General features: G+C 41.0%; 1 protein-coding gene across 1 annotated transcript in view; it reads left to right on the top strand.

The window, feature by feature from the left end:
* Positions 1–21,164, top strand: part of GUCY2C (guanylate cyclase 2C) — a 45,615-nt gene that overhangs the window by 16,531 nt on the left and 7,920 nt on the right. The window contains exons 11-20 of the mRNA XM_075158918.1: positions 3,838–3,919; positions 6,274–6,379; positions 6,926–6,988; positions 7,567–7,638; positions 8,585–8,689; positions 9,932–10,018; positions 14,133–14,265; positions 16,011–16,148; positions 19,743–19,831; positions 20,567–20,658. Of these exons, the coding sequence (XP_075015019.1) occupies positions 3,838–3,919; positions 6,274–6,379; positions 6,926–6,988; positions 7,567–7,638; positions 8,585–8,689; positions 9,932–10,018; positions 14,133–14,265; positions 16,011–16,148; positions 19,743–19,831; positions 20,567–20,658 (967 nt within the window). The remainder of the gene's footprint in view (positions 1–3,837; positions 3,920–6,273; positions 6,380–6,925; positions 6,989–7,566; positions 7,639–8,584; positions 8,690–9,931; positions 10,019–14,132; positions 14,266–16,010; positions 16,149–19,742; positions 19,832–20,566; positions 20,659–21,164) is intronic.

Here is a 21,164-nt window from a genome sequence, read left to right as displayed (position 1 = left end):
ACACCAGGAGCTGGGGTAGAACAGCATCTTTCCTTCCCCTGCCCCAGCCCCCCATGTTCTCTGCATCCAGCCCAATTCTAAACCTGCATTTCTGTTTAGGTGCTCCTAAGTCTTTCATAGACTCCATCCTGTACCAGTGATTGTGGGGAATACCATGGTGTGTTTTGGAAGAGGTCACCCCTGAACATAAAACCTTCACTAGAAGATGGTGATGGTGTGAATTGTTTGAAACACTGTTCAGGAAAGGCAGCAGACTTAAAGTTATGATGAGCTATCTGATTTTGCATTTCGGTATCGCTGATCCAGCACGGTAGCTTCTGCTTGCCCCTTTATCCTTGTTGTAGGGAGCTGGGTGGAGGACACAGCACTGTGCAGATTCAGGGTGCTTCTCTGGAGGGGTCTCTTAGACGAGCTGGCTCCTTGCAGAAAGACAATGGGAAACTAGATTATTGCTCTATCATCTCCACTCAAATTTTAAATCTGAAATCCCAGAAATCACCACCTCGTTTTCTTTTGACTTTTTGGTGACTCCTGGATAGAACAGTTGAATCCCCTTGTAATTCAGCATAGCAGGGTGCAGCCTTGTCAGTCTGAGCAGATTGGGATTGTTTCGCCATGTAGACTGCTGCCACATGGTGATTGGCAACGGAAAGGTATATTCTTCAGGGTATGATGTGCAGGATAAAAATTATTGCAGTGGCAGTGGTTGCAAGGGTTAGTGCACAGTCGGTTAGTTTTCACCTGAGTCATTCCCATCAATGAGTGTCCAAAGGTGTTGCTGTTAAAGGTCTCTGCTAAAGGCCTCCGTTAGTTTGCTGTACTGCTTACCTCCACTAGGGAATATTACAATGCAAACCAATAACTGGAGGAACAAAGACCTTCTGATAACTAGAAGTCCATTCACAGTAAGGTGGTACATGGATTCAAACACTTTTATTCCTCAGTAAAGTAAATCAGATGGCTTCTAATTAGGGCTTGCTGCCTGGCCCCAGCCTTCTCAGTGTTGCTCCAGTCCCATTCTCATTCATCCCTTGATCCCCACAACACGCCGTTGTATCTTTACAACATTCCTCTGAGCACATCCTTGTTTGAAGCTGCTGTACAAGGGCAAAAGAAAAATGTTTGGGAATTGCAGAAAGCCAGTGTCTACAAACTAGTAGCTTAACATTCAGTGCTTAACAAAAGCCTGACTTTGTGGCTAAGCGATACTAAATCAAAGTAAAACCACCTCCCATAGGCATGTGATTATTTTGTTTTCATATTTTTTAAAAGTAAACCTTCCTTCAGTGTGATTCTAAACAAATATATTCCCCCAAAGGGCAACTTTTTGTGGCCAAAGTTTGCAGCCAAAGCCAGTCAAAACTTTCCAACCAGAAGTATGTTTTTTCCTCCAGGGAGGTGAAAAAACACAGCAACCAGAGCCCTGCTCCTTCCTAAGCTGTAATTGAGAACAGCTGACTCAGTTCTGCTACCCTCCTTCCTCCTGGCATCCCTTAAAAAAAGGGGCTTCATCCACATTTTGCCATTATTCAGAAAGTTTGAACCCTCACTCTAAACATGGATAAGGTCAGCCTTCAATACACAAACGTTTCTGGTTCCAGAGGACTTGAAAACGGTTAATTTGTGATGCACTCTCCCTTTGTGTGTTGTAGTACTAAGAGCCAGGAGGTGGTAGCAGAGCCTCAGGAACGGGAAATTGCAGTCCCACAGCGCTTCCGTGGGCAACTTCAACCTGCTGATTGTTAAGCTGCAAGCTTAAGTTTTAAAGAATTCGTAGGAAATGGCTTTGCACATTCTTATGTATATGTCGTTTTATAGTGGTAACTTAACGTCCTTCTTTGGTGGAGGGAAACGGTAGTACTGACAGTTTTCAATGGAGAGCATCAGACTAGTATTAAGTTACTAGGAGGCCCTGAGACTGATGCTGGGATGAACACACAGAAAGAAGGTGGGGAGATGTGAGAAACAGAACAAAACATCAAAGCCAGAAATCTGGGTCCAAAATCCAGAGTTCCTAAACTGAATTCTATGTCAGATGCAGACACTTACATCGGTATGTTCAAAATCCCTGCCCAGCCAGTGTTTGCTTCTGGAGGCAGCTAGTGTGTGCCTTGTTGCTTTTTTATTTATTTATTGATTTTTACACATTATCGTTTTCCTGTATGTCTTAATTCCTGTTTCTGCGCACACGCAGAAGTGCATTAGCCTCAGTAAGGCTGAGTAGTTCAGCTCTTTTACTATCCATAACCAACATGGCAATCTGCCTTCTTTGCCTGAGAGACTTGCTCAGCAGAGTAGGTACACTCTAGACGTGTGGCCACCAGACGAAGCTCTGCACTAATGGCCTATTGCTCTTCAAAGGAAGTTAGTGGCTGCAACTTTCCTTCCCAATACCCCTGAGCTCCAAGAACTGACCCAAGACAGGCTTCAGTTTGCTTTTCCACATTAAGACAATCAAAATTACAACCTTAAAGAATCAGTTCCCAGCCTCGCCAGTTCTGCCTGCCTGCTCAGGACTAGGACTGTTGTGTGGTCTGTGATTTTGGGTCCAAGTCCTCAGATGCCTGAACTGCCTGATTTTCAAATTGTTTGGCACCTGGCAGCTTCCAAGGATACTAATCTGGCAGCTTTGTGCTGCACCAGATAAATTTCCCTCTATAGCATACGAATTTCATATTGAAGAGTAGAGTCCACTCAGTACCACTTGTTGTCCCAACACAGTGTCTACAGACGTGTTCAGAAACGAGTCCACAGTCTCCAAAGCTCTGTCTACAACAACTACAGAATCACTTTAAACAACTGGGCCAATAAGGGGAGAACCCAGGTGCAAAATGTTGAAAACTTTGTGTATGTTAAAAACTGTACCATGATTTTCATCTTGACCTCTTCTTGGATAACAAGTTCTTGCGAGAAATGCCTTTCAAATCCACAAGTGGCTGTACTTCGTATCAGCTGAAATTCTGGGTGGAAGCTGTGGTCTTCAGGTGTATCCCATCCTGAAGCAAATTGTATCAGTAAAGACTCCGAGTGACAAATGTATGGGTAGTTGTGGAAAATTCACTGTCAGAGGCATGTCTTTCTCACTGGGTAGGTACCCAGCAGGACTGGAAAGGAAAAGACGTACGTTATAAAGCCTGAATCAGAAAGTCATCACTGAGTATTGTGTTTAATGATAAAAACCGTAGAGACCAAGCCTTTGTTCCTCAGTTCAGAGAAAGCCTTATCCAAAGAAGTCAATGAAGAGCCCATTTTGTATTAAGCCCTGGATATGCTGGGGGAAAACAATGTTTCCTGCCTGCCAGTGACTCTGATTTCAAATGGTCAACTGCTTACCCCACCTATATCCCTATCCCACAGAGAGTTGTACCTAAGGTTTGCCCCACCATCCACTCTTAAGAAATTATTGAAAGGAGAAATTTGGCTGCTTCATTTTTCAAAATGTGGTTACTAAGAAAAGTCAGCTTTATTCCTGGACCATCCTCATTTGTTTTTAAAGAGTACACCTAGAAACTCTGCTGCTGAGCTGATGTGAGATTTAGTGCTGTTAAATTCACCTCCCACCTGGGTGTCCCTACAGAATGCCCATGCCTCAGGTGGGGATGTAAGACTGCACTGCTCTGGGTCATGCTTCATCCCGCAGTGAAAGAGGCAGGCACGTGTCATCTCTAGGCAGTGCTGGACTTTACCAAAGCCTCTCGATTTGGATGTGACCAAAGAATATCCCTGCTCAGCTACTGTGACTTGCACGTGTGTGGGTGAGGGTAACTTCTTAAATATAATATTGGTTTTCAGTGTTCTCTGTCAAGTTGTTTATTTTTCAATTTTTCTTTTCTGCAGGACCCCCCTTCTTGACCATTGCTGTCTTTACACTCACAGGAATCGTGATTCTGATTCTGATCATCTCTTTGCTGATTCTAAGGTACCAACCCCTCTGGCCCTCTGTTTGTCCTTGAACAGTTTTCCTCCTAGGGCAATGCCTTTGATCTCTCCTTGAAGAGCCATTCATTAGCTTACCTTACATACCTGGGTGGTTGCCCTCAGTGTGAACTCTTTAGTATATGCTAAGTAGTGTTTGCATCCATAGCATTGTTATGTCAGGTTAATAATCACGCGAGAAGATGCAGCAAGGCTCAGCGTTTTTGCATCTGCTAAAAAGCTCTGATTCCTATACATACATAGAAACATATGTCTCAGACCAATCATCTTCAGACTTTTTCCACTTACTGCCCATCTTTAGCTTACTTGGGGTTACTTATGTTTCTTTAACCTATTGGTGACTTAAAAGTTCAGTATAGAAGGAGGTATTTGTCTTGAGTCACTGTAGGAATCAAAACACCATGACATTTTTGGTGTTTTCATTGCATGGATCCATCCTGTCTTTCAGTTTCCTCCGACTGAGTCCAACTCTTCACATACCGACTTCTCTAACAGCTAGAATTTCATAAGTATAACACAGTTCAGCTTTATCATGATGGAAAAAGGATAAATATAAATCAATGATGTCTCCTTTTGCTGGAAGAAATGCCACTCCATTTCCAAAGTATATGGTTTTCTTTCATATTTAAAAAAATTGTCTTACCTGTACAACTGTTTTCAGTAGCTCAGCATCCCTGTTTGCTATATGTCAGAGAACTTCAGAAAAAGTGACAAAATCAGGTCTTAAGAGAACTTGGTTAGAAACAGGTACTACCCAGGCTCTCTTATTTTGAGTGGACCAATCTGCCTTGCTAACTAAAGTTTTTCACGAAGGAAAAATCAAAGATGAAGGTATACAACTCTTACACATCCAGTTGTACTCAAGAAATGGAAGAGCTAATCATTGCCACATCTAAGCACCAACATACAAACAGACAGGTAAAGTTTGTAATGGCTATGAAAATTGATAAAAATTTTTTGGAGACAGTTTGGACTTCTTGTAAAAGGTTCTGTACTCTTCCATATTTGCAAATGCATAAAATCTAAAGATTCTGTTTAGATTATTAGATTATTATTGTATAGATATCACTGTAATATTCCCAAACATCAAATACAGACGAGATTCCTGAGGATTTTTTAGAATAAAACTTGCCCTTCTAGTGTTGAAATAATAGCAAACTTCTCAACTATAATTGCTACCGAAGATTTTCCCCTAACAAGCAAAGGAGAAGAGAGACTCCGCTATGAAAATGAACAAAATGCCTCATTATTCCTTCTTTATCTCCCAAGTTACTAAGACACTTGAACTATCCCACACCTCCCTGTGTAGTTCTGACTGCTAAGTAAAAAGGTAAAGTCCTGAAAAACACAAAACTAAATGTTAGACCTAGTGGATTTTCATTCCGTTTGATATATACTTAATCACCAGGTGATACCAGTTTGAATTGCAGTGCATCCTGCTGATACAACACACCTTATGAGCTTGAACTGAGAAAAACAGTTCTTAGCACAATTATTGGTCTCCTTTTTCTTATACACGTGTGAGTTAAAATATGTTGGAAAAGGGAATATTTGTGTTATTAGTCAATACCATGGGTTCTCCCATTTGGAGCATTTGCTAGCAGTCATCAGGGTGTTGGGATTCCCCTGCAGTCTCTCCAGTCAGTCCTGTGGTTTTTTTAATAGAGGAAGGACTTGCACAGGTAAGCGGGTAGTTTCATGAGTGCTAGTCTTCTTGCAGCTCTTCTCTAAGAGAAGACAGTGTCTGCTCTGAAGTTCTGCAAGGGAGACAGCAGTTCCCTTCTCCCTGTTCCGAGGGGTCTTCCCTCATTTTTACAAAATGTGCAGGATACAAGGGACACACACAAAAAGGCTTCTCATCTCAACACTGTTGTTACCTCCTCTCCTGGCATTGTATTCACACCAGTTCTTACCATCCAGCGTTGATGCCAGGACTTCCTTTGGCTTGCGTTTGTTTGTGGGACCTCCCTTCAGACTACATTCAATAACATGGAGGAGAAGACTATATAAAATCCAGACGGCCCTTTGTACTTTAAATTGTTCTGACCTCCCTTGAGACTCTGGCAATTGCCTAGCAGTTGTTCTGCTAAATCTGTTCTGTTTTTCTGCTACGTCTATGGAATTGAATGAGCACTTAGGCTTTCCCAAAGCTAGAGGAATTAGAGCAGCCTCAAACTGGAAAACTGTACGAGAGCCACAGGGCTTGTGCTCAAGCCTTGCCTACCTGACACTCCATCCTTGTGTCATCCTGACACTGGAAGCTTCCCTGTCCTAACCTCCTGTTGCGGGTTTTGGTTCACTGGGAGGATATTCTGAACGAATTCGCTCGTTTTGCAGGAAGTACAGGAGAGATAATGAGCGTCGGTGGAAGAAATGGTCCCATATACCGCCTGACGAAATCTTGCCTCTGGACACCAGTGAGAAAAGTCATGTTAGTTTGAAGGTAAGAGAAGCACGATGCCTGAAGCTGGGTCTTGGATTCTGTCTTCTAAAGACCATCGATACTGGGGTGTCGGCATGCTCTGACTACAATACAAGCTATGGCTCTGGTAGAACTAGGATCTGTTAAAATTATTTCTTTTTTTCTTTTTTTTAACCCTCACTTGTTGTATTGAACAAAAAAGAGATTATTCCCCATCTATTGCTCCCTAATAGAATATATCTGTTTCCCAACAGTAAAGCTTATTTTGTGATGGGGGAAATGGGTTGGGTATTGATTTCCAGTCTCTTCCACGCCACCACTGTTACAAATTATTTCCCTGTGCTTTGTTAGGCCCCTGTAATGCCCAAGAGCATGAAAGCAGCAGGCGGAGGCCTCGGCTGCCGTGGGAGTGGCATGGATGTCCCACACTTTCTGTGGCATGTAGTGGCACTCCCTAGAGAGGCTTATGCTTCTCTGTGGCACACACTGACATTACTTATCTCTCCAGACCTGCCAAGTGGGGAGTAGGTGATAATTGCAAGTTAATTATTCTTCTTTTGTTCTCAGATCGATGAAGATAAAAGACGTGACACCACCCTGAGACTGCGCCAAGGCAAATATGACAAGAAGGTAACCTGACTGCAGTGTCCACGCTCCCATCCTGGGCTTAGGAGGGCTCTTTCTGAGAGGAAGTCATTCCTCTCCAGAGACAATTCCAGCTTTCCCGACCTTGCAAAATGGCTTGATCTTATGGAAGGGATAAGCCATTTATTCCCTATCAGGTGCTTTGCATTTTGCTTACTGACAGGAGGAAAAATATTAGACTCCATGAACCCCTAGCCTAGTCCAGAAGTGCAGAAACAGAGGGACCAGAAATCTGATACATTTTGGTACCGAGGAGATCAATGGATTAATGGAGGACGGGCCATTTATATGGCAATTCTCGTACATTCAGTAGAGCTATCTGCCTGACTGAGAGTTATTCATGTTGAGTTAAAATTTGCATCATTGACAGTTCTAAATAGTTCCTATCTTCTGAACGAAATACAACTTCGTTACTTATTGGCTGATTAACTGAAACTCCAACAGCGAAGCAGTAGGCAGGTGTTTCTGAAGTATTTCTTTGTATGCACATTTCTCGGAAAAGAAGGATGAATTGCTGTTGTACTAAACCTATGATTTTTTTCCCACTGTTATTTTTAATTCAGGTGGTGATCCTAAAGGATCTCAAAAACAATGATGGTAATTTCTCAGAGAAGCAAAAAATAGAACTGAACAAGGTAATTGTTGCATGTAGTAACTGGACACTGCAGGGTGGGATGGAGCCTATGAGTGGAGTCATTGCTTTCCACCATCAACTCCAACAGCCATGTGCTTGTGCATGTTTGTGAGGTGGATGGGTAATGAGTTCCTCAAAGGATATTGCTTGATGAACTTTCTCTTTGTGTGCGTGATCTCATCATCAGTTCAGAGTCTGAATTGTATGCCAGTGAAGCTGAGGATGAATGAAGTAATTCATGCTCTGTCATATGGCTAAATACATTTTTATAGCTGATGCTAAAAGGCAATGCACTCTTTTTGCTCATCTCATGCTAATTCATTAGTAGTGGAATGTTGTAGTTAAATCTTATTATTGAACGCCAAGTGCAGCTCTTTAAATATAAGTAACTCTCTGCTGACTTGTGCATACAGACTCTTCCAACATGAGAGATGAATTTGGCTGCAGTACTGCATCTTTTTTGAATGAATGGTTTTCCTTTTTACACAACACAGCTATACTGTGAATTCAATAAGCTCTAAAAATACCTCAAAGTAAACTACAGTTGTCTATATAAATGAACAAAGTCCATAATATCATGCAGCATCATTAAATTTTTATTACTTGTTCATTTACTGACTGATTCACAACATTCTGTCACTCATAATGGCTATTCTGGTCAACTGGGAGGTTTGAGTAGAGAGGCAATAATGGAGACTATAGTGGGCTCTGGAATTACCTTGCAGTATCCAACAGCAGCCACTCTTACCTCCCTAATCCAGAAGGCTCTGGAATGACAAATGTCTTCAAGTACTTCACTCCGTGCCTTAGTACACACTAGTTTAAAGGAAACTCATACATCTTATCAGGACCTGAGATAAAAAGTCACGTCACACAAGCATCTTTGACCCGTGTTTCTGTACTAACAACGATTGCTTTTAAAAATAGATGCAATGTTTCTGCTCTAGCTCCTACAGATTGATTATTACAACCTAACCAAGTTCTATGGCACTGTGAAGATAGACACCATGATCTTCGGGGTGATCGAGTACTGCGAAAGAGGTTCTCTGCGGGTAAAGAATTTTGCAGGTCTCCTTCCACCCCCAAATTATCAAATTCCAAAGTAAGAAAAAAATCCCCATCTCTATGTCTCTGGCCCTCATGCAGGAGCCATGGACTGATCAAGTGGTAGCCGGTTTCTGACTCCGAGTTCCCTCTCCCTTGCTCGGTTCTCTCCAGCCTTCCCCAGGTGCTGCTGTGGCTGCCATCAGTTTGATGGTTCTCAGCAGCCAGAGTATGAGGTGAGGTGCAAGCACGGAAAAGTGCAGGCAGAGCTCTGCTCAGGCAACAGCAACAGTCGGTATTTGTATTGTGTCCCCTATTGGGAGCATATAGGATGTAACTTTTTCTTTATTTTCCAGGCTGTAGCTGTTGTCTCTGCTGATGCCCTTGTGGACCCCACAGTGCCCCCAGAGTGTGAAAGGATAGAAAAATAACACATTCCGTATTAATAAGGGACAAACAGTTTGAGGCTGGAATATGGCAAATCCTATGCTGTAATGGAAAACAGCCCTTCCTTTCCGTTTATAAAAAGAAATTAATGCCTGGCAAGAGTTATGGAAAGACTTATGGTTTATTACTACCAATATTATTTCAGTGCTAATCATGAAGTAATGGTGGCATCAGCTCTTCTGCAGGCACAGATTTTCTCTGCTTCTGAGTTCACACACAGACTCTCATCAGTAGCAGTAGTCTCTGGAACAAGCTCACAGCAAGGCAGCAAAATAACAGCTCTGTCTCTCGTTCTTTTCTTATAAACTGGCATACTCATGGAGGTTTACTTTTAGCAACAGAAATCATAATGGCTGGAAGAACTGTAAATGAATGGCACTTTAAGATAAAGGAACAGTCTACTTTGAACTTATAAGGCCATGAGTAAATTGGTAGGAAATGGACTGTGAGCACAAACCACAGAAATTCCTTTCCCTTTCTCTTGCACACCTTGCCCATTTCTGTCTCAGCTATTTTGCTTTATTAAAGACTCAGCTTTAAAAGCAAAGTCACTATTTACCTTTAATTACACAAAACCCTCTTTTCTGGAGTCCTCAATTTTCTAGCTCTGTGTAAACCTAAGATACATTTCATAGTCCCTGTTTTCTGAGTCAACTCCTGCTCTAGTGCATGTACTCCGTACAAAAACCGAAGGGCTACCTTTCTCAGTCGCTGGTTGAAAGGCTGTGCGATTCAGATACTCATATCTCATCACATCCCTTTTCCCTGATGCAGTTTAGAACCACTCTTTTCTTCTTTCACAGGATGTTTTAAATGATAAAATCTCCTACCCTGACGGCACATTCATGGACTGGGAATTTAAAATCTCCGTCATGTATGATATTGCCAAGGTAAGCGGGCTGCTGACAGTGCAATGTTAATCAACCTGTCCTGTCTTGCAAAATGGATCCTCTGGAGAAGGGCAGCTCTCAGGGTCTTCTCCTTTCCTTGCTAGAGGACATATGCCTTTCCACTCCTTCCTCCTCTGGGGATAGGTGTATGAGGCAGGAAGACCCCGTGGCTCTCAAACTGAAGGGGGAAATGGGAGCCAGAGCTGGCTTTGGGCTATTTATAAATAAACAAATAAAGTATGCCCCCAAAAAATGTGACCCAAAGATCAGAGGGTTACAATCTGTTGACCAGTGGCTCTGATTAGTAGGGCCTATGCAGTCACAAGACCTGCAAAACACACTGCTCTCTGGCCTCAGGTAGGGCATATAAAGGAAAACTGTGTTTTTTCAAAATGATGGAATTATTCCAATTTGTATCCAGAGACAGGATAAACTTTTTCTAAATAAACTGTTTATTTTGCATCCTGATTTTCTCACTCACTAGAGTGAGAAACTAGAAACTAGATCTATCCATTTCAGGCAATTTGTGAGGGAAGAAATTCATTCTGTACAGAAATCAAGACTGGTTTTCAGTAGCTTTCAACAAATCTTTACATTTTAGGTCCTTGTGGTAGGAAGACTCAATGTGAACTGTAAAGGAAATTCTATTCTACATTAGAGACTTGTATCTATTTAGCTGGTAGTTAAGGAACCTTTATAATTCACAGGTATAATAATTCATTATACCTCTGCCGGTAATGTAGAGAATTACCTCTGCCTTTTTGCTAGTGCTTAACTGCTCTCCTCTTCCTATTGCTGGTTTGCAGTTGGACAGTCCTCCCATTTCCCTACATGCATCAGTTCAGATTTGATCTCCACAATGAATGACTCCACTGTGTCTGTTCTAAAGAGATACTGAAAATCTCGCTCTTTATTAAAGCCCCCTTAATCCAAATTGTCACAGTTTGTTGGCCTTGTTAATGACTTTCAAGTTCAGTTAATGTTCAGCATTAAGTTTCATTTTAAATAGCAGCAGTGGCATTTCCCTTCCTCCTTATAGCATATCGAAAAACATGGTATTTTTTAACCCTTTGCAGTTCACTTTCAGATGTTTCCTAAGAAAATAGGGATTAGTACTGGTGCTCTGTTTACGAGGAGGAGAGAGAAATCCCTATCCTTCTGAAGGGAGTGACCAAATGCCCAGTGACTGCACTGGGACTGGGACTTCACAACCAGTTGTTCGTTGCACTGTTGGTAATGGGAACGGGACATGGAGTCTGAGGATGGGCGGCGCACCGCATCTGTTCTGTGGAATGACTCCTGAGTATTATTAGCCGTGATAGTAGAGATGGTTCACCAAATCTTCCTGAAAGCTTGTATGTACCTAGGAATATCAGGAAACTTACTGTCATTTGGATGATCTGCCAGCCTCTCCTATTCCTTGGCCTGATGCTGTGGTGGAGTCTCCGGGACCTAGACATTTCCATGAACTTCTTGTACTGCTTTTTCCAAACCACAGCTTCCCAACCTCCAGGCACCCTGCCTATTTTTACTCAAATGGCTTCTTGCTTTACATAAGCCACTTCATAACCCTTCAGCTCCAGTTCCTCTCATCCCAGCATCTGCCCTTTTCAAGCCCAGCTCCAGCTCTCCAGGCTGTTAAAATCCCTATGACCAACTCCTGCAGTTGCTTTGCTTTCCTTTTGATATGCTCCTCCCTCTCCACACCACCACTTTCTTACATCCCATTTTTACTGTTGCCCAAACAGCCCTTGTACTTCGCCTACTCTTCATCTGGCACAGAAGCTTCTGCATCAGTGTTTCTGAACAGAGGAGGTTGTATCGTACAGCTAGCCAAGCAGTGACTATTCCTAGAGCATCCCCTAGTCCATTAGAGGAGGTGGGGTAGGCAAAGGGGAAGCCCTAAATCTGCTCCATTTACTTCTTTTCTTTTCTATCTTTGCTGTCTCTTGGTCTGATGGCACCACCTGTAGCTACATGGATTTTGTTACATGTGACCAAAGATCTCTGATGAAAGGTCTGCTAAGAAGGAATTGCAGTAATCAAGCCTTGCAGTTATTAGTGCATACACTGTCCTTGCAACACTATTTATTAAATAAGGGGCTGCTGCAGGATATTGTGCAAGGGATTGTAATATTCTTACACTGTGTCAGGAAAAGGGTTCTCAGTCAGAATTAAAGCTTCAGAGCAGAGGTTACAAGAATGCCTCAAGGATTTAGGTGTACTGCACTGAAAGTAATTATAAATTTTGCAAATCACATAGTAGGTTTTAATAGGTTCTGTGTTTTCAGGGAGGTGCATAGGATAGTTGGAAGGAAAGAGGAAAATTTTATCATCAGGCACATCTATAAGACTTCTGCCTCCAGAAATTGTTAACAAGGAAGCCTGGTATAAGGAAATAAAAATTACCTTTGTCTGCCGTTTGATGCTGAAACTGATTAGGAATTCTGCTGCAGCAATGGGTATATTTCCTGGCTGATGAAAGCAGGTGCTGGAAGAAGGCGCAGCTGGAGGAAATAGGACCAAAAACAGGCAAAACATCCTGGATAGTGTCATCAGGGCTGCATGATAAAAGCTGCTTAATCAAGAAATGTGTTCCTTGGATATAGCGTGCACACAGTCTCCGTAAATTTTGGCATGGTCTAGATAGGTCCAGGTTAACCAGTCCAACAACATTCTCCAGGGATTGCATCTCTTGTAGGCTGCTTGTGTCTCAGACATAGATCTACTGTGCCCAAAACTCAGCTCATGTCTCAGTGATGTCTTGTAGCATTTGCTGGTCCGTTCCCAAATACGGGTACCAAAGGAGAGAAAACCCAGCATGTCATACAGTGTATTCATGACCTGATTAAAGTCGATCTACCAGTTATCATACAAGAGGATAAGCCGACATGTAGGAGTCTAAGTGGAAGACCGTTCGGAGAAGAAACTAAACAGGTATGATGTACCTGTTCTGGCTTCCACAGAATATAGATTGTGCTTCAAATACTGAGCTACAGAAAGGAGGACTATAGGAAGAAAAACAACCAGTAGTAGGCTATAAGTAGGTGTGAGCTTAAGTAATTCAGAAGAGAGAGATGAAACAGAATAAATAATAGCAAGAGGGTGCAAATTAGCATACCTACTCCCTTCTTCAGTTTACGCCCACTTACTAATGTTCTTTTCCTGCTATGCCTCAGCGCTGGCCCCTTCTCATGTATTGCACCCTATTGGAGTGTCTCAGACTAAAGGAGATAAATTCAGAGGTGTTGAGTAAAAAGGGGCAAACTACACACCTTTGTACGCCTGTGTGTGTTGTGAGTGAAGAGTCTGAATCTCAGGAAATATAGCTGAAACTGCATCGGCCAGTCCTCATGGTGCCCACTTCCGAGTTTAGCTCACGGATAGCCGATATGTGTTGACTAGTACAGAGAAAACCATAATCAGTCAGGTCAGAAAAGACCTTTATGATTGTCTAATCTGATTCCCTGCCTTATATAAGCCTTAGTGCATCATCTAACACTCTCTGCATTGACCCCTCTTTAGCCCTCTGCTTTGTGTAAGAGGATCTGCTGCAATGTTTCTGAATGAAGTCTCTGGTGTATGGTAATCTTCAAAGATGATGCAGACATAAAGAGCAATTCCTCTCAAACCTGTGGTGTCCACTGGATGAACATGTAGTTGGGAGCACTTTTTTTGTGTGACATTCCAACAAATCTGTACTAAATTTACCAAAAAAGCATTTATCGCAAGTGAAATCAAAACTTCTGTGGGAAGAAATAAATTTTCCTAATTGCTTAATTGTGTTCTAATCTTATCAAAGCCCAAGATGCTATGTCACACTTTTGTTAACTAAGAGGAAGGATGGTCTTCCATGACATGATCCTTCTAATGATCCATCTCCTCATTTCTTAACATTGATTGTTCCTGTCATCTTGGAAAGTCTCCTCTGTAAAACAGTATTTGTTTCCCTCCATGGCAGGGAATTGTGATTTATGCATATCCATTGTTGATGAAGGCCATTTAATTACTTGGACAGATATTACATTAATACTCCACATTCTTGTTGAGTCTGGTAACAGCTGAGTGTCTCACACGTAGTCTTGCTTTCTTCCTCTTTTATTATCAACCACAGGGGATGTCTTACCTGCACTCAAGCAAAACTGAAGTCCATGGTCGACTCAAATCCACAAACTGTGTAGTAGACAATCGCATGGTAGTGAAGATCACTGATTTTGGCTGTAATTCAATTCTGCCTCCAAGGAAAGGTAAAACCAGTACCCAATTGGACTCTCCTTCATGGTTTCCAACCCAGTGGAATTTTCTTATATTCATGGTCCAGTAGGACCTAATTTAGTCTTGTACACAATACAAAACATACAATATGATTTTGTTTCATGTAGCAGCCATCATACAAATGATATCTGAAAACACTGTCTTAACTTAAATAGCACAATGAAAAAGAATTATTAGCAGGCAGAGAAAGAAACTAGGCAGTGAGGGTGAGAAGGAAAGGAAAGATGAATTTTCAACTTATAGTTTAGGAAACAGAGATTTCACATGTGGCTGAGATGCAAGAAACATTTTCAGCATCCAATGCCTTCACGCAAACAGTTCTCTTCAGCAGTAATGCTTAATTTAAACATTAACACTCATGACTCTGATCATCCTTAAAAAAATCTGTAATGATATGCAATGATAACCTTAATGTTTTTGATTCCTTAGGTAGGAATCTAGAAATATGTGTTCAATCAGACTGGAATAATTTTAACAGCTTTTCTCTATGTTTTCTATTTATCTCCTATTCATAGGGCATTTCTGTAAAATAGAGCATTCCTTTCTACTCATCTTTTCCTCTTACTTGATCTTGAGTGAAAAGACGAACCCATCTGAAATTATGTCATCTGAATCTGTATTGTAGAGCTTGCGGTATAATAAGCACAGCACTGTGCCATAACTGTAGTATTTGATCTGAGAAGAAACTGGTTGCATCTGGGTTGAGAGAAAATTTTTACATTGAGACACAAACATGCTCAAGAGTAGCAATGAGAACATAAAAAGAGAGTAAGAAAAGTGCACTGAATGTAAATGCTCTATTCATTCTTCATTTCATATTTAAATTTATATTATTATTACATTGTAATTTATTTCTCTTCTTTCATTGCTCATAAGATAAATGCTTTGACAAGCAGCCTCAAAATTTCTGGCTACTAGATTTCTTTCCTTTGCCAAGTAAGAAAACTTACTGCTTCACAAGAGATCTACAGATTCATTGTGGCTGGATGTTGCAGCCTGATATCGTAATGCTGTCTTCAGCGTCACTGTGTTCAGGTCACTGTTATGATACATCACCAGCATGTCATAACAAACTGTCATACCATGGCAGCATTCTGCTTTTGAGGTACAATGGTGCTTGTTGCACTAGAAATACAGCTTAATAATTTCTGTAGAAAGAAAGTGGTTATGAGCAGGTAATACTATGTCAGGCTCAAAAGCACTTGAAAATTATTTCAATAGATTCATGATATCAAGGCCGCTGGGAAGTATTACAGTCTTCTCATCTGACATCTTGTATAACAAACTCCATGCATCTAGATCAATAATTTATGGCTCAGCTTTTTTTTATAGCACTGGCATTCCTTGGTCTTTTACAGATGCATAGGCTATTTCTAAGAAACCCATGAAAAGTAGCTAAAAAAAGCAAGTTCATTGCCAGTAACCATAACTTTTCTGGAGGTGTGAGGGTCTGCATCTACAGTGGAAAATAGTAGGGTCAGCAAATCCCAGACAATTAAAAACTGCCACATCAGAGGTTTATCTAAGCTGTATTGATGTCAGCTTCTCAAGAAAAATGCTGAAGTAGGAAATAAACAGTGCAGTGGGCTCTGGGTTTGATATGGAAAGAGTAAAAGGAAATATCACTATAGCCAATGGATGAGAAGGATCACCCGTTTTCAATTACTTCTCTCCCTTCCCCCTTTACTTCGTCCCCTGTTGTCATCTGGATCTTCAGACCTGTGGACAGCTCCTGAGCATCTCCGTCATGCTGATGTATCTCAGAAGGGTGACGTGTACAGCTACGGGATCATTGCCCAAGAAATCATCCTACGCAGGGAGACATTCTACACTGGACACTGCCGGGACAACAAAGGTAAATCCACAAATTTCTCCTCCATTGCAGCCTTCCGGAATGGTGTAGCTGTAACTGTCCCATTCTCCACGTTTTGTGAAAGGCACTGTCTCTGATAGCTGCTTGAACTGCTGCTTCTTTCACGGTGTGACGAACGAAGAGCCTGTTTGAAGGGTCTCACTGTGGGGGCAAGTGTCCTTATTCTTTGTGTAAATAAAGTTTGCAATGAGTTTTCTTGCCCTTTCTCCTCCCTCCTCACCTTGGCCACAGCATTACAGAAGCTAACATTATACAATGCTGTAACATTTAAAGGCCACAAAGGTTTTTCTATTATGAGTTGTGCACAACATATAATAATTCACTCATATTAGGCATCGTAAATCAGCAATGTCAACACAGAACAACAAAAACTCAGCAGCATGACAAAAGAACAGTTGGCATTTTAAAACTGGCAATTCAGATTTTATTCAAGCCTGACAAAATCAACTTTAGTCATTTAACTTCTGTCAGAAAAAGCATCTCCTCCTGTAGTGCATCCATTAAACCCCATTTTGTGCATTTTGTGACATTGTTTTTGAGTGGCTAACAGCCCAGTCAATCCCAGTTCCCAGAATCCAGGCATTATTATATATTAGAACTGACATAAAAGCATGTGTGGGTTTGGGATTTTCCTAGTGACAGTTACCAACAAGTTTAGACATTGCCTTTATCTCTGAGTCATTCTGATAGATCCGCCTCACATTTGTTAAAACATCTAGAGCAGCAGCTGGACAGCCTAATAGCTTTTTTCCTGAGTTATATTTGAGAATAACTTATGGGGTATGTTCATCATCCTACATTACTGCAAATCTATGCTCATATTTGGGGAAACACAGTATTTCACATCACCAACTCTTTAATATAAACGTAGACCTAAAAGAGATTAGAAATGCCTGTTCCCCTTCAAGCAAACTCTTCAGGACTCTATGCTTAAGATAAGGTAAAGAAAATAAATGTCTTTGTATTCTGTTTTCTTGGGAAGAGGCAGGAGCAATCCTCATGAATGCAAGGATTTTACAAATATTGCCAAAATAGGTGGAGAAGGGAAAGAGCAATGCTCTTCCGTGCTCATTTTGACTTGCAAAGCAAATCCATAGCAAACTACATTCTTTTAACTGTTTGTTCAGCAGTTACAGTCTTTCTGTGTTATGTTAATGATTATTAAGTTAGCCTCAGACACAGCATTTCTGGACTCTTCTGAGATGTGGTGGCATCCTCATTGCTCTGTGTTTGACCCTGGCTGTCATAGTCACAATCTGGTTCCTTGTTTTAACTTTGACCTGTTTCTTAACACTGCATTTTGTCATTTTAGAAAGACTGCATTAGGTTAATCCATCCAGCTGAAAGAATTTTTAGCACCTCTAGGTGCTGTTGCTGGAGGTGGTCACACATATCAGCATGTTTAGTAAGACAGCAATACATTTACTGGGCCTGAAGTCTCTTTGGTAAATCTGGATTCAGCATAATTTAAAAAAAAATTTGCTTGGTAAACTTCAGTTGAAATTTTAAGTTTTCCATTCAGTGAGGAGACTGCTTTCTCCCCAAAGCTTTTTCCTTAAAAGCATTAGTAGATGTCTAAGATATATATTGCTGATCTAATGGCTTCTGATATTATTCTTGATTTTTGATTATGCAATTTGAGTAAATGTGTTCAGCCTAGTTTTGGCAGTTCATCAAATTTCATGTAACAGAAAGGAATGAGTGTTCTTATATATTGCTGAAGTGGCTCCTCATTTAAATGTCTGGATTCATTCATTAGCCAAGATGAGGCAGCAGGAGGGTGGACCATACTTATTCAAACATCTTTGAATTTCGTTTGTGGCATCATTTAACTTTGGAAGAGAGTAGCTCAAACTTGGGGTGACCATTAATTTACAAATATCTAAGATAAAAAGAAGGAAAAGAATAGCAAATTGGAGCCAATGGTAATGGGCAAAGAAATGTCCCTGTTGCATGTTAGATTCATTTGGTTTTTAAGTCTCCTGCAGAAAGTCTTTCAATGGCTAGGCTATCTCTGCAAGTTAGAAGACATGATATTGATATTTCAGGACAACTGATATAACTGCTTCTCCAGGACTTCATTGGCAGCAGCAAGGACCGTGTTCAGATTTTAAAAGAGTTGTTTAAAAAACCCTGTACCTAGCCTCCATCCACCAACTTAGGAGAATTAAACTCAACTTCCAGGTACTCAGTGAGCCAATTTTCTCAACCCGCAAATATGTATCAATCAACTTAACATACAATAATATTGCTACTAATGAGAGAAAAGAAGTCCCACAAAGACGATGGGCATACAGAACTGGATTTCTGAAGTATAGAAGTAACTAGGTCATAGTCCTCTTCACTGACTTCTCTCGGAGACAGCTGTTAGGCCAGCTGGTTGCTCCACTCTTCTGCAGGAACACCTCATTCACTGCTGAAGACTGTGAAATCCTGTCACATACCAACGCTCAATTCAAGCTGCCTCCTTATTCCCCTACTTTCTGCCACTAGCTAATTGCAGTGTTGCTAATAGTTGCTCTTACTTCCGCTCTCAGGTGTGTGCGCAGCATGGAAATCCAACACATTCCTCTTACATACACGAGACTTACACAGATTCTTCTGTCTCTTAGCCCACAGAAGACTTCTTAGCCGTCTCTCCACTCCATAGCATTTGGGAGACTGAAGTTTCCTGCTCCTTGTAATTTCTGTACCACAAAGCTGGAAGCTACTGCATCTTTTTAGGGTGATCATGCACACTGGGCATGCTTAGGCATCCCTAGCTGCTCTAGACTTGCACATACCATCACGATTACAAACCTTCCCCATCTCATCATATGCTTCCTTCAGTAAAATACAATCAGACATTATTAATAAATGTGTTTCACACTTGTTCATGGATCCCTTACAGTTTCTCTCCCCCAGAGGTAAAAATAGCTTCTCTTTTTTAACTCCCTCCCTCTGGAACTCTTGAGTTCTGGAGGAGAAGGACAGAGATATTTTTGCTTTAGCTCTCACTTACTGTGCTTAAATCGAGTTGTGCAAACGCAGCCTGCATTCTGGTATGTTCAGAATCCAAATAACTTTCATAGAACGGATTTCATGAATAAGAGTACAAATGAGCTATCAAATGCAATGTTTTTAAATGATGTACATTAATAGCCTAGTTTTAAGGAAGCTGAGCACCTGCAGGATGATTAGAACTGCTCTGATGAAAGTTGCATGTCTCCACACTTTTGATCAAGTTGCAATGGGCTTTTCACATTGTTTTTTACTATAGCTATACTTCATGCTGAGAGGCACATTAATAATGCCTAACATTCATTTGGGGAGATGCCATAACCATGTCTACCGTGACCAATAAATACTCATGTACATTCCTATTCATTTTGCTCTCAGGGGCCTTCAAGCCAGCCTGTTTTGATCTTGTGCCATATATTTAGAAAAGCTCCAAAGTTGAAATTCACATCAAAATGAGGGAACTGTCTTCAATGCTTCTGTTTGTACAGTAACTCGTAACATCATAGGACGCTAGCCACAAGGAATGTCCTTCTTATGTTTTTTTGTTTAAAACTTCGCATCTTTTTCCTGTATTAGAGAAACTTTACAGAGTGGAGAGCGGCAAAGGAGTGAAGCCTTTCCGACCAGACCTGTCCTTGGAAACAGTGGGAGAAAGAGAGATGGAAGTAAGCTAATAATTAACTAAGCCATTTTCTGGGTGAAGGGCGGAAGCCCTGGCCAAACTAGAGCTCATGATCATGGGAGGATGAAAGCTATGCACATTTTATGCCAAATGCCCTAACCTCATGGGAAAGATCAGTATTCTATAGTAGTCACCAGTGAGATGAAATACAACTCATGAAAATTATTTCACTGGAAAGAAATGGACGCTTATATGGTGCCACTTTTCTGACCTATTTTAAGTATCTTTAAGATGGAATGAATCACACCCCAAATATACCTCTCTCCACTGATTATATAGCCCCTAATGCTTCTTCCTCAGATTAAAATGTCTGTATTGTAGACATCCACATATTCAGCAATGAACCCCATTCTTTTTGGCTGAATCACCAGTTTCAGAAAAACCCCAAACTCAGGATATTGGAAATATAATTACCACAGCATTTACCTCCATGTCAATAATTGTTTCTGGCACCAGCTGCAAGACTGGATCCATTTACTTGCCTTTCATTTATGTATTGGAAATTCAAGTTAAGATCATGTCACTAGTCACCACAGAGTTAAGTTTAAGATGCCTGCAATGAGTGTCCTAACCATAGATTCAAAAGAGTTAGTCACACATTTTAATATGTTGCCGGTCAAGAGTAACTGGAAATTCCCTAATGAACTAGTGCTGTTTAGCACCATTATCCTTCTATATCCATTACTCAGGTGGACTTTCCTTAAATTTTTGTTTGAAGGTGTATATACTAGTGAAGAGCTGCTGGGAGGAAGATCCAGAGAAAAGGCCTGACTTTAAGAAAATTGAGAGTACTCTGGCTAAAATATTCAGGTGAGCAGCAGGGGCTCCATTTTTTAAGATGCTCCAAACTCCTCCTATGTGTTGGAAAGCTCATATTTTTAAGTATGTAAGCTGATGTGATTATGATTCAGTCAGTGGAAAAACTGAGTGTCTTCACTTAGATCCTCTTTTATTCTTTGGCAGAAAGGTAGGCGAGCACGTGTGTATGTATACGTACATGTGTGTACATGAGCATCTATGCATGTATTAGCTGAGTGAGGGTAAGATGATCACTATACCTCAGATTGGTACATTGTGAAAGTAGCAAGCTGGATAATTAGAGATTTAAACCATTCAAGTAATTCACCCCCTGTCTCCAGTCAAGGGTTGAATAGTGACTCATGTCATCTAAGTTTCGGGAAATGAATGCACATAAATGTTTGGAGGATGATTAGAAAGTTTGGATGAGCTGGGTTGTGCCATAAATGAGTTTGAATGGTCCCAAATTAAGCTGACTGGAAGTGTTGGGTTGTAACTCACCAGAAGTATTAATTACA

Source organism: Calonectris borealis, chromosome 1 (genome assembly GCF_964195595.1).
Source record: "Calonectris borealis chromosome 1, bCalBor7.hap1.2, whole genome shotgun sequence".
NCBI classification, from domain to species: Eukaryota; Metazoa; Chordata; class Aves; order Procellariiformes; family Procellariidae; genus Calonectris; species Calonectris borealis.
This window is presented reverse-complemented; position numbering and strand designations above follow the sequence as displayed.